Raw genomic sequence first — 12,224 nt, 5'->3', positions numbered from 1 at the left:
AATGCACTAGTGCGTGCACAGGAAGTCCGAGGATATTACATGCACTGACGAGTCCACCAATCACTGACCGCGGGTCAGAGAAACACAGATAGCGAGCACAGAGAAAGGAACGTCCCAAAGTACCCGTTCATGTGTTTTGCATTAGTTCAGGTCAATTAACAGAGTGTTGTTTAGCGTTGGTCTTGTTACATTAATTAAATTCCTAATTTCATTTACACTCATTCAGTGTTGTCAATCAGTAAAACAAAAAAGCGTTTTCTCACAGCTAATGTACCGTTGTTAGTTGCCAGGAAACAAGTTTTTGCAAAGAATAATACACAGAGGTCGCCTTTCCTGAGTGTTTGCTTCTCTTAATGAATTTCCAGCCCGAGGTGAAAAGCGTGCCGCTGCCCCTAAAAGCTGACGCCACTTATTTGTTTTGAATGGCATTTGGGGATTCACATTGTGAAAACAAAACTTGTCGAAGTCCCTAAATTTTATTTTATGTCTTTTCTGGAATCTCATTACACTGAAGCACATTGTTTAAGTGGTAATCAAAACTGAATTTTAGAAGCAAAAATAAATCATGCTGTTGCGACTTAGCACCTTCTGTGCTAGTGTGTGTGTGTGTGTGTGTGTGTGTGTGTGTGTGTGTGTGTGTAGAGAGTCAGAGCCTGGAACACAATTATCAAAAAGTCATCCACTGCTCTGATTTTGCAAGGCTGTGTCCCTATATTTATAATGGTTTGTATGGAAATGTGGCAGAACCATTAAGTGCTCTTTGCTTGAATAAATCCTGTTCTTTGAGCGATAAACTGTCTACATATTTAATTAAGCCTCTATTAATTCCAATCATTAATTTAGCAGATGAAAAGCAAATCTTCTGACTCAGTTTGCATGCGCAACTGGGTCCCACCCAGAATTTAAGATGCTTTAATTGATCTTTTGGTTGTGTGAAATATAGATGGATGTTTCTCTCTCTCTGGATTTGATTGCCTCTCATGCAACAGTGACGATAAACTCTGCGTCTGGGTGTGTCTGATGGAGCGTGGGATATCAGCCCCCTGTGTTTATTGGTGTTTTATTGCTAATTTACAGCTTCTACACAAAAATGTTCAAGTAGCCACACATTTCTTTTTATCTTTCTCTCTCTCTCTCTCTCTCTCTTTCTGGTCAAAATAGCCAATTCAAAACCTTTCTACTTCGGCCGACGATGTTATGTGATTGGTTTGTCTGTTTAATTGTGTTCGTTAAGGATAACGAAAAAAAAGTTATGGTCATATTATCAAAGATAGTTCTCTGCCATAGTAACAGGTGATTGAGGTTAAGGATGGATACAGATCAGGACCTGGGATTTTTGGGATGGATTCCTCTCCATTGTGCGATAAGGCAAAACATGACATTTTGAGTTATATCTTAAGAACTTGACATTTTGAGTCATATCTTCACAAATACATAACATTTAAAAAAGAATATGTAAGTCTGATGGAGACGGAAATGCAAGTTTTGGGTGAAACAGCATATAGTTTGGGGGATTGCTCAGAGTTAACAGAGGTCTGTGCTCTCTCACTGCGTTTGTTACTTAAGAGATTGCTTCTATAGTGCAGTATGTATTTTAGGTATAGTGCACGTTAAATTTCCAATAAAAAAAAAGGAATAGCAGGAATAGGCTTTGTGTTGCTGAAATCTCCCAGTGTGTTAAACACAGACAACATTAGTTAGATATATGTCAGCACTAACATGGGGGCCTGCAAAACACAATAATATGTAAGTAGATGTTTTGCATCTGAACGAGAATCTAAATGCGGCAATTAAACTTTAATTATGTATGTTTTCCCTGACTAGATTTTCATCAGATCAAATTATACGACTTTCTTTCTCACAGCCTTTAGCTGCATTTTCATAATTAGTTACATCAGCTCTCTATAGGAGTTTGTATAGTGAGTGGCGGAAAAAGTCAAGAGCACACATTTTCTGCTGCATTAAAAATAGAATGTACATCACAGGAAAATGTAAAATGCACGTACTGGAAAGAATTCAGATGACAATGACTTGCATCACCCTGTATTTCTAAAATGTAACAAACAGTAACCACAGGTGTTTTCATGTCTCGCCGATTTTGATCATAACTTTGAACAAAAAAAATAAAAAACTAATAACATGTACAATGTGTCTGTTTGTGTGCGTGTTTACCTGTATTCTTCCTGGGTGAACACAGGAATGACAGAGGGCTGAAGGACCGTGATCTCTACCAGAGTTGTGTTCTCCTTTACAGGCTCACCGTCATCATAGGCCACCACCACCAGCTGTCGATCACACACACACACACACACATATATACACACACACAGTCAAAAAAAGCCTGCAACATGTTTATGTCCTTTAACATTGCAGAGTTCCGCTCGAAACAAATAACACTTCCCTGACGGTGGGAATAGCCACAGAAATTGATTCGGCTAATACATGCCAGGCCAATAATAATAAACCAAACAACAAATGTCTCGATTTTCGTTTCCCCCCTATCTAAAAGCACATCATTTGCATGGGAATTGGAGAGCAGGAAAAGTGCGTATCCCACTGGTGTGCTTATTTGTTCCCGCTCAGCCACTCTTCTTCACTTAATTGGGGGGTAACCACTGTTAACTGGACCCAGAGGAGTCCCACTGAAGGCCAAACTTAAATATCAAGACAGCGACATATTGCGTTTTTTTCTCCCTCTTATTCAGCCAGGAAATTGTCACAGACACTGCTTTGTCCTTCTTTATATTCATACTCCAACTCACACTTGAGCCACTAAAAGCATAAATAAACTCCTTAACTGCCGGAAACTTTGTCGTAACGTGTGCTAATTGACTTGCTCAACAGCTCAATGGCTCTTTCTAGCCTCGCACACTCACTGGCTTGCACATTCTGACCTGCAGGAAACATGTTTTTTCTGAAATACTTCAAAGTGCCTTTAAGGTGCGATTGCAGTCGGGCAGTTATTCGCTGCATGTCAATGACATGGTCTAACTGTGAGTCTTTGTAAAAATGATACGTCGGACGGTGTTTATCTCAGTCGCAATCCAAAATACTCTACGCAGTGTTGGACCGATTCGTTTTGTTTGAGTTGTCGGGAGCAAATGAGGTAGAATGAGTCCCCCCAAGTGACATCTTCAGGGGACGCTGAATCCTTGTTGTGTTAATTAAAGCCCAATGAAAAGACAAAATTAGCATGGCCCAGAGCTCCATTCGAGGAGTGCGGGCCCGGAAAAAGGCAGTTTTGTAACTAATAAGCTACTGCGGTACATTTTGTACCCTTGATGGGGATTTCTACGGCGGCTCCGCACAAAGACACCTTTATGTACACAAACGCTACTGGTGAGCAAGAAAAAGTGTGAGATTAACGATCAAATACATTTTTAATGACTCAATTCATGTGATGTCGTCCCAAACCTCCACCCAATAAATAGTAGAATCCCCCAAAAAACCTAAAGCGGAACAGGGACGCATCAGATAAATCTTCTGCCGTAATGATGTCTCTGCCAGTGTTAACAGTTTGATTGATTGGGAATTACATCAACTGCATACTGTATTTGCATTGTAACATACAGTAGACTCACTGCCATGTGGTTATATTAAATAAATCAAATATACTGCGGTCAGTTGGGAAGTTAATATCTTTCCAGTGGGAGGCGATTTTACTGCTGTTTCACTGCTGTTTTATAACATCCCATAATGCAAAAGCAAAAATAAAAAAAGATTGCTGCATTGCTGGCGCAAAAATTTTACAAAACAGGGCGAAGATAGCAATAGGTCTCCAGCTCCGATCAGCCGCGTGTGCATGTAACCAAGACAAGGGACCACAAAGGTTGCATGGTGTGTGACGAGTTGTCGACAGTTCACTCAAGACCAGCAAAGAGTTGGTGTCCGCTCTGGAACCGGTGCCTCTTATCCCCTTTCCTCCTTTCTTTTTACTTGTTTCCCTGCGTTTGAATTTTGAAATCACTGAGCTGCTTAAGCTTTGTCTCAACGTCTGCATTCGGGTCCTTTTCCCTGTATTCAGCTGTTGCATACAGTGCACACCATGGATTACTTGAAAGTTAAAAGTGTGTGTGTGTGTGTGTGTGTGTGTGTGTGTGTGTGTGTGCGCGAGCGCGCATACTCACACTGAACTTGAGGTTGGGCTCCTCATTAAGGTTTACTCTTGTAACCACATGTCCTGTCTGTTCCTCTACATCAAATATACTGGCTGAGTATGGATGCGCTTCCTGGTCCACTTTATAGCGCACCAGACCTGCTGGGGTTCCCTGTGAAGAGAACAAAAACACCATATGCTTTGATGACGCTAGAACGACAGACATAGATGACTGTGGCATTATAGGATCAAGTCTCTCTCTCGTGTGGTTTCTGGAAAACTGCCAATCTCATGGATTTTTTCCCCCCCTTTTCTCGCAGAGCAGCATCAAATTAAAGCCGGCTGTTACAGCATTAAATATCCAAAGCAATTAGTTCGGACCCAAATGTCAGACAGCGTCTCCTTGTCCACAGGTAGTTGAGACACACAAACACACACACACACACACACACACACACACACACACACACACGTCCCACCAGGAATAAATCAGGTCTAAGTTTAGGGACACTAATGATCATGAATTAACCTCGCCAGTGTTACTGATAATGAGCAGCCATCAGTTAGTAAGAATAATTTGACTGAAAATGTCAGGAAATAACAAAAACAAAAACTCACACAACCTGGCGAGAGAGGGAAACACTTTTTGTAAGTAAATCCCAAAGTTTGCATTAATGAGTGCATGTGAAATGTGTTTTGGCGCAATACAATTAAAACTGAACTGAATTGAATTTCTTCACTTCTCTCAGGCAATGGTTTATAGCACTTGTTTTTAAGAAACAGGACGTGTCCCTTCCTCTGAGCGACAGTTTCTTTGAGGACACATGTTAAATGACAGCTTTGGTTCTTTGTTCTATATTTGTGCCAAAGCTGAAACTCTCTAGACGGAGAAATTAATCTGTGGCACTGTGCATGTTCAGATCAACACAAGGCAGCATTATGGCTCTGCACTTTGCAGCCATGGCAACAATTGCAAATATGTATAGCGTCATGCAAACTATACTTATGTAGCACTTTTCCATGACAGAGTGCAGTGTAGTACAGCAGGAAGTAGAGAGTTCATTATTTCCCATAAACAGAATTAAAAGAAAAAGAAAATCCAAAAGGTTGGGTCACTTCCTGGCGTTGTAGCAGGCCTGATCAGCCGCTCACAGATCCCTGGACTGAGGGACAACCTGTACAGATCATTTTCTGCTATCACAACGGGACATTTTGCTTAAAGTTGAATCAATATGTTTTTTTTTTCCTCCCCACGTGGAGTGCGAGGATCTCTCCAAACATCTAGGCACAAATACTTTGATTACATTGTCTTGGTTGAATGAAAATTGCAGGAACCAGATTGTCGTGTTCACAAGACAGGTGTAACAAGGCAGAAAACAGAAAGGTATCCAAGATAAACAGAAAGGTCCCTAAGGTCATATTTCCATCAATAATCTTAACTTACTGCATCACTGCTAAGTGGGCTGCAGAGTCAGCATCATTTTACAAGTTTGAAGATATTTCTCCAGAAACTGTATTCAAAGCAAACTTTAAAAAAAAAAAAGTAATTCATTTGCTCTTTATCTGTAAGCGCTGCAGCTGTCAGCTTTCATTAAATAACAACTTGCAGTGAGTCAGCAAAGCTCCACACTGACAAATTCTCAATGATTTTTACTTCAGAGGTTTTGGATCTGAAGGGGTAAAAATAAAAATGACATATGGATGCAAACATCATTTATAACCCTCGGAGCAGAAATGTTTGGGTCTGGAGATATGTTACATATATACACAGTACATGGGTCCTGTTGGGGTGACCTTTAATGTCTTGTTTGAGCACTGGGGGAGCATTCGTAGTGTATAGGACATTACAATATTTATATCTATATATATATTTATAGATATATTGACCCATGAGAGTCTAGCTTTATGCTTAAATCTCATGTGTGAACCAGTTCAGCTGATGTAGGAAGACAGCCAGCCCCTGGGTCAAAAGAACGTGGGGCTTTTAAAGAGGAAGTGGGGGAGCGACAAATTCTTGAGCAGTAGTTCAAATGATGATACGAATACGCTAGCCGCGTTGTTTCCATTAAAAAAGGGAATGTGAGCTATAATTCACACAGCCACTGCATTTCAGATCTGCATCTAAATAAAAGGCTTTGTGACTCAGCAAATCCTCACAAGACATCCTCACGCAACTGCCCTCATCGAGACCCCCTATCCTTTTAAACCTGGGTTAAACCTCACCTGGCGCTCTGATGGCTCACAACGGGAGACTTTGAAGTGAGCTAACCTTTTAACAGCAGGCAGAATAAGCCGGCTCACATTGCAAAGATGTTTAGAGTAAAATGCCCAATTGAGGCATCACATGCTGGGGGGGGGGAACCAAAAACAGATGACGCACAGATGCACTGGAGATAAGCATCATTGTCTTGCATCATTCCTAAACACAATTTGAAGACCAGACGGTGAAAAAAAGACGGCTTGATGGAACAGCAGCAGCTGGAAATGCTCACCGCGGGGTCAGAGTCATTGGCCATCACTGTTGTCACAATGGTTCCCTTGACGGCGTTCGGGGCGACCATGCCTCGGTACACTGGCCGTCTGAATACCGGAGCAAAGTCATTCATGTCCTGGAGAGAGAAAGAAACATACCCAGTATTTATAAGCACTGTAAGCGTAGATGACTTCACTCTCATAATTCCATTCGCTTGCTCTATTCAGTCCCCAGAAATGACTCACTAATGTGGATTCATGGGTCTTGGAACATCTGGCGGAGGAGAAAACACAACGGCTGTTTACTGTGACGTACCTTGATCCAAGTAACATAACCCGTGAGCCCACGACCTCAGGGTAATGAAAACGGATTGAAATGTTCTTCCACAGTTATGTTTCATTTTGGCTTGGATTTGGAAAAACACCAATTTTTCTGAGCGCAGAGTAACTGCAGCAGGGAAATAAGAACTTTTTCGGTCAGGGAAAAACTGGTTTTTATTTATTTATTCAGTTAGTTACTTCCTTTTTCTCTCATCACAGCAGGTGTCAGCACTACTAGAAAACTGCAGAAATTTTAAAAGGGAGGATGCGGCAGAATAAAAATTGTTTTCAAATTTCCCCCGCAGGCTCGCTTGAATGATGGATTTCACATTTGTCACTTTGAGTCACAGAAGGGAAAAAAAGAAACGTAAATAAAGATGGTGTGAAGAGGACAGTATTTGTCAGCTCATTGCTCTATAAGCTCCCCGACAAGAGATAAATGCACTGTAGCTTTGCCACAGATATAGCGATTGCGCTAATGCATGCAAAGAAAACTGGTGCGGTTACATCAGGATCAGACACAGTGAACGTTCCCTCTCTGCCAGCGCCGAAGCGAGGCGGAGAAAACAAAGCAGGAGGACAGCGTGGAGCTGCAGCACACTACTATAAAAGTACTATATTTGCTTCTGCTAAGCTGATGTCTTTTTTGGACTTCAAATGGTTCTCTGTAGAAGTCTGCTGTCAGTCATATTTTGAGAAAAGACAAGAAGCTTGCTGGCAGACGTAAAAAATACATAGCAAGATTGAAATATTGAGGGGCTTTTGTTTTTGCTCGCGCCACCAATCTTGGAGGGGATGCACATGGAGAAAAGGATATATAAGAGATATTCGGCTTTCAAAGTTTTTTGCACGGCCCCACATTTCTACGCCACACTACTAATTTGCTGTGCTCCCCTTTGAACTGAAAAAAAAAATTTGGAACACACAAAAAACCCACATACTTACCATTATTCTGACAGTAACGGAGGCCAGTCCAGGAGGCATGGTCCCCTCCCTATCCAAGGCCTCCACGGTGAACATGTAAGTGGGCTCCGGGTCAGTCAGCGCCTCGTAGTCCAGGACCTTCAGAACCGAAAGCTCCCCGGTCTCCGGGTCGAGGTGGAATAGCTGAGCGATCCCCCGGTCCAGGCCTTGGCCTCTGATTTGGTATGTGATGTTCGAGTCGATGTCGGCATCGATCGCCTGCAGAGAAGGAGAGACACAATGCAGGACTGACTGGATCCAGCGCAAAACCATAATTACCATACATCAGCCTGGCCGTCTTGTTCAGTAAGTTCTTGGTTGCAAATTTATAAAACACTGAATCAGGCATTTTTTCCAGAAAGTTTACATTAGTCAAGTGATTACAGAATGATCTACTGCATCGGTTGCAAACAGACCGATCCATCCATCGATGCACTCACCTTTAAATGTAAAATGACTGAATCTTTGGGGCTGTTCTCTGGCAGGTTGACATTGTAGGTTTGTTGTGTGAATACGGGGCTATTGTCGTCCACGTCCAGAACAGTGACAGACAGTGTTAGTCGGGATCGCCGGGGGTCCACTGCACCATCGCAGGCTTCAACGATCAGAGAGTAGTGACCTTGCTCCTTTGAGACGACAGAGATTCGCAGTCAAACACCGAAGCTATAAAACACGTTGATACTGTCATCTTTGGCACTGTTAATCCATTTTTTTTTTTTTGCTATCACATTCCCAAAAGATGACATTCATGAGAAAAACGTGAGCACATCTATAATTTCCTCTGACCTCTCGGTCCAGCGGCGAAGTGGTTCTGATCGCTCCGGTGGCGTTGATGGAAAAGAGCTTCTGGTGGTTGACGAGCCGATAATGGACCTGACCACTTGCCCCCAGATCTGGGTCTGTAGCCTAAACACAGACAGCAAAAGAAAAAAAAAGAACATGCACACAAAGAATAAGAAAGGAGACTCATTCATTGGTATTCATGTAATTTTTTCCTTTTGAAGCAAATCATGAATTTAATTCAAATTGAACTTCCTTTCAAAATCAAGCTAAAAGTGTGTGTGATGGAAGTGTGTGTATGTCTGTGATTGTGGTTGGTGGATTCACTCGACCTCGATCAATCTTTTTCAACATTTACAAAGCTCTTCTTCTGGAATAAAGGAAAATATTTGCACGTGATTGAGTGTGGTGTGTGTGTGTGTGTGTGTGTGTGTGTGTGTGTGTGTGGGTGTTTGTGTGTGTGTGTGTGTGTGTGTGTGTGTGTGTGTGTGTGTGTGTGTGTGTGTGTGTGTGTGTGGGTGTTTGTGTGTGTGTGTGTGTTTGTGTGTGTGTGTGTGTGTGTGTGTGTTTGTGTGTGTGTGTGTGTGTGTGTGTGGGTGGGTGTCGTGCTTGAGAGAGAGATTCAGCGAAGAGAATAAATAGCAACATTTCTCGCTTGAACACTTTCACTCTGGGAGCCGTTGTCAACTTGGCTTTCATACGAAGATTAATTTGTGTTGGCTCTAACCTTTTGGCCTTTTACTATTACATACAAAACAGTAGACATTTTTGCATGAAGTGCAGTGACAGCGTAGATAACCACTTTCTCTGTTTAACTCTCCACTCTATCCCGTCTCGCTTCGTTCTTCATGTCATCGTTCCCGTCTGTAGGCTTCATAAAAACTCCTTTGACTTTGTCCCCTTGTTTTAACTTTGACAAGGTGAGGGGGGAAAAAAGCCCAGTGGTGACCTCTCCATCCGTCTCACATTTCCCCTGGTTGTGACTCTCTCTTTCTCACCCCCTTTTTTCCCCGCGTCATTGCTAGTTGTCCAGAGGAATTAAAATTAAAATAATTAAGAGCCAATGGGAGAATTGCTCGGTCTCCTCTTGTCTTTGTAGCACTTCTTCCTTTCTGTATCTGTGGACTCCAGTCTAATTCTGACTCCTCCTCAATGCCGTCTCTTCTAACTAATAAAATAGGGTGGTGAGAGAGCAGGTGATGAATTGCTAGACGCCGATCCTTTCACCCTGTCTGGATGTTCATCCTGTCCAATCAGCATTCTGATGACATTAAAACAGATGAGACCAGAGGAGAGAGGAACAGAGGAAATATTAACATTGTGAAGAGTGCGTGCGTGCGTGTATGTGTGCGTGTGTGTTGAGTGCACATGCTCTATGGGTTTCCATGACTTCAGTCAACAGTTATGTGTGAAAGTCAAATCGACCATGACTAATCACTGACGACATCATGGGAGAAGGAAAGGCTTTGCAATGAGCGACAGTGTGCATTTGCTAAAACCTTTAATGCATATTCTGACAACGGGCTTCTTATGGACATCTTTTACATGGAAACAATATGACGATGAGCCGTCTTAGCAGCAGCATGTCTCTCTGACATGAAAGATGTACACGGCACTCGTGTCTTCAGCCTCCACGTGTCAGCAGTTAAAGTGATGTACGGCTCCACGGTGGAAGATGAGCCACAGGTCGGCGGTTGGCGTCACCTCACAATATTTTCACGCAGGATGGTGTCGTTGAAAGTTCGCAGTAAAGATGGCACATCGTAGCCAGATTGCAAAACTGCAGTATTTCTCTGGCACCTTCCCCATGTACTGCAGTAACAGGTCCAATGTCTTTGACGGAGGAATTCACCAGAAAAATTGAGCTGCTTTCAGACATGCGCTGACATTTTCCCAAACTTTTCCGGAGGGGCTGTATGTGCAAATATCCACAAATGTCCCTCCGGAACATTTTCCAACCAGCCCTCTTGGAAAATGTCTGGAAACTGTCTGAGCGAGACCATATGAGAACACAGGAGGAAAAAGTCTGGAAGATTCATGACCATCGAGTGGGCGCTCAACCCAGGCACCAGCCCTCACATGAACGTTCGGCAAATGTTCCCGCTGATGTGAATGTGTCTGCTGATGGGGAACTCGCTATCGACGTCTTTGGAAAGGATTTTGTCTGTTGCTCGTCTACTGTTTGTGGATGCCTTTTTAAGAAGACAATATGTGGGATATACTATTAATAACTATTTCCACACAGAAGAAAAAGTGTGTGTGCGGGTTTAATGTCATCAGTCAGTGCTGGAGTAGTCAGGAAGAGGATTATTTTGAGATTGATTAAAATCATGGACTTCCTAAGGAGGATTATCTTTATGGCATTTGCATACGTAATGTTTCATTGCTAATTTTGTCAGCAAAAGTTATGAGGCTCATCTTAATATGCACACAGATGGTCCTGTACAGTCACACAGAAAGGGAAACTCGAAACAAACCAAAGGACACTACAAAGACTTCAATAGATGAAGCGATTGAGGACAACAACAAAAACAGTCAAAAGCGCTGTGGAAGAAGACTTCATGCTACTCGCTCTGTCTGACAGTATTTCAGGGATTTGTGATAGATGCTTACAGGAGCACTGCTGACATGTTCCCAATGACAACAGGTGTGGTATGCGCCATGTGGACATTCGTACATTTGCCAGTTAGCTATGAACAGATAATAGGGCCAATGTGCCCCTAGGCAAGGGTAAATAAAAGGTCCCTTACCCATTGTACAGAGGCGCCGCGCACTGAGAGACAAGATTATTCTCTGTGGTGGATTTGCTTCGCTTTGTGGTCGCGTTGTGTGTTTCTGTGGTCGTTTTCATGTGTTTTTGTGGTCATTTTAGGGCCATTTGTGGGGGTTTCGCATCTCTTTGTGATCCCTATGCATCTCCTTATAGTGGTTCTGATTCTTCGGTAGTTTTGTGCTTCTTTACCTCTCGTTACTTGTCCTTTTTAAACCACACAACATAGAAACAATATTAGGTGCCTATCATGCACAAAACACACGTTTTAAAGATAATGGGGGGCGAGTGATACTGCTATCTGACAATAGTCTTGAATCGGAAACATGGTCAAGGCCATTTTGACCAATTTTCATCAAAGGTATCAATTTGGGTTCTCGGTTTGAATGTCATTCCCTCGATTGTGTATATATAGTGAATAAGTAAATAAATAAATACTCATTGTAAAAACTGTGTAAACAGAGGGGCAATTCGAGAAGATGCGACTGTCTGATTAGAATAATTAGTCTTTTGCGCAAGAGTACAAACGAATCAAGACACATTCTTCCAGCTGAACTGTCCCCAGGAGCGAGAGCTTGTCATTAACCATAGCTGTCTACAGATCCGGCTCTATTCTCGTGTGTTTTTGTGAAATTACCTTCAACTTTCCACCTTGCTAAAAATATTCCCTTTTGTAGCCCTTTTGTCTCTTTTTGGTTCTATGTTTTTTTGAAAAGTCGTTGACTTACCAATTCATGTGATTAGCACTAATCAATAAGTGTAAATAATGCCAATGGGGATTTGTTTAGCAGGTATCGTATCATTAAATAACAAAAAAAACCT

General features: G+C 42.2%; 1 protein-coding gene across 2 annotated transcripts in view; it reads right to left on the bottom strand.

The window, feature by feature from the left end:
• The window catches only part of LOC118287356 (protocadherin-15-like), a 222,404-nt gene that overhangs the window by 44,538 nt on the left and 165,642 nt on the right, over positions 1-12,224 (bottom strand). For both annotated transcript variants that reach the window (XM_047327512.1, XM_047327511.1), the window contains 6 exons: positions 8,639-8,758; positions 8,293-8,478; positions 7,835-8,071; positions 6,589-6,705; positions 4,128-4,268; positions 2,173-2,285 (listed from right to left, as the gene is read on the bottom strand). In XM_047327512.1, coding sequence (XP_047183468.1) covers positions 2,173-2,285; positions 4,128-4,268; positions 6,589-6,705; positions 7,835-8,071; positions 8,293-8,478; positions 8,639-8,758 — 914 coding nt within the window. The remainder of the gene's footprint in view (positions 1-2,172; positions 2,286-4,127; positions 4,269-6,588; positions 6,706-7,834; positions 8,072-8,292; positions 8,479-8,638; positions 8,759-12,224) is intronic.

The sequence above is a fragment of the Scophthalmus maximus genome, chromosome 16 (assembly GCF_022379125.1).
Source record: "Scophthalmus maximus strain ysfricsl-2021 chromosome 16, ASM2237912v1, whole genome shotgun sequence".
In the NCBI taxonomy this organism is placed as follows: domain Eukaryota; kingdom Metazoa; phylum Chordata; class Actinopteri; order Pleuronectiformes; family Scophthalmidae; genus Scophthalmus; species Scophthalmus maximus.
Note: the sequence above shows the minus strand (reverse complement) of the source record. Positions and strands in the feature narration are given on the sequence as shown.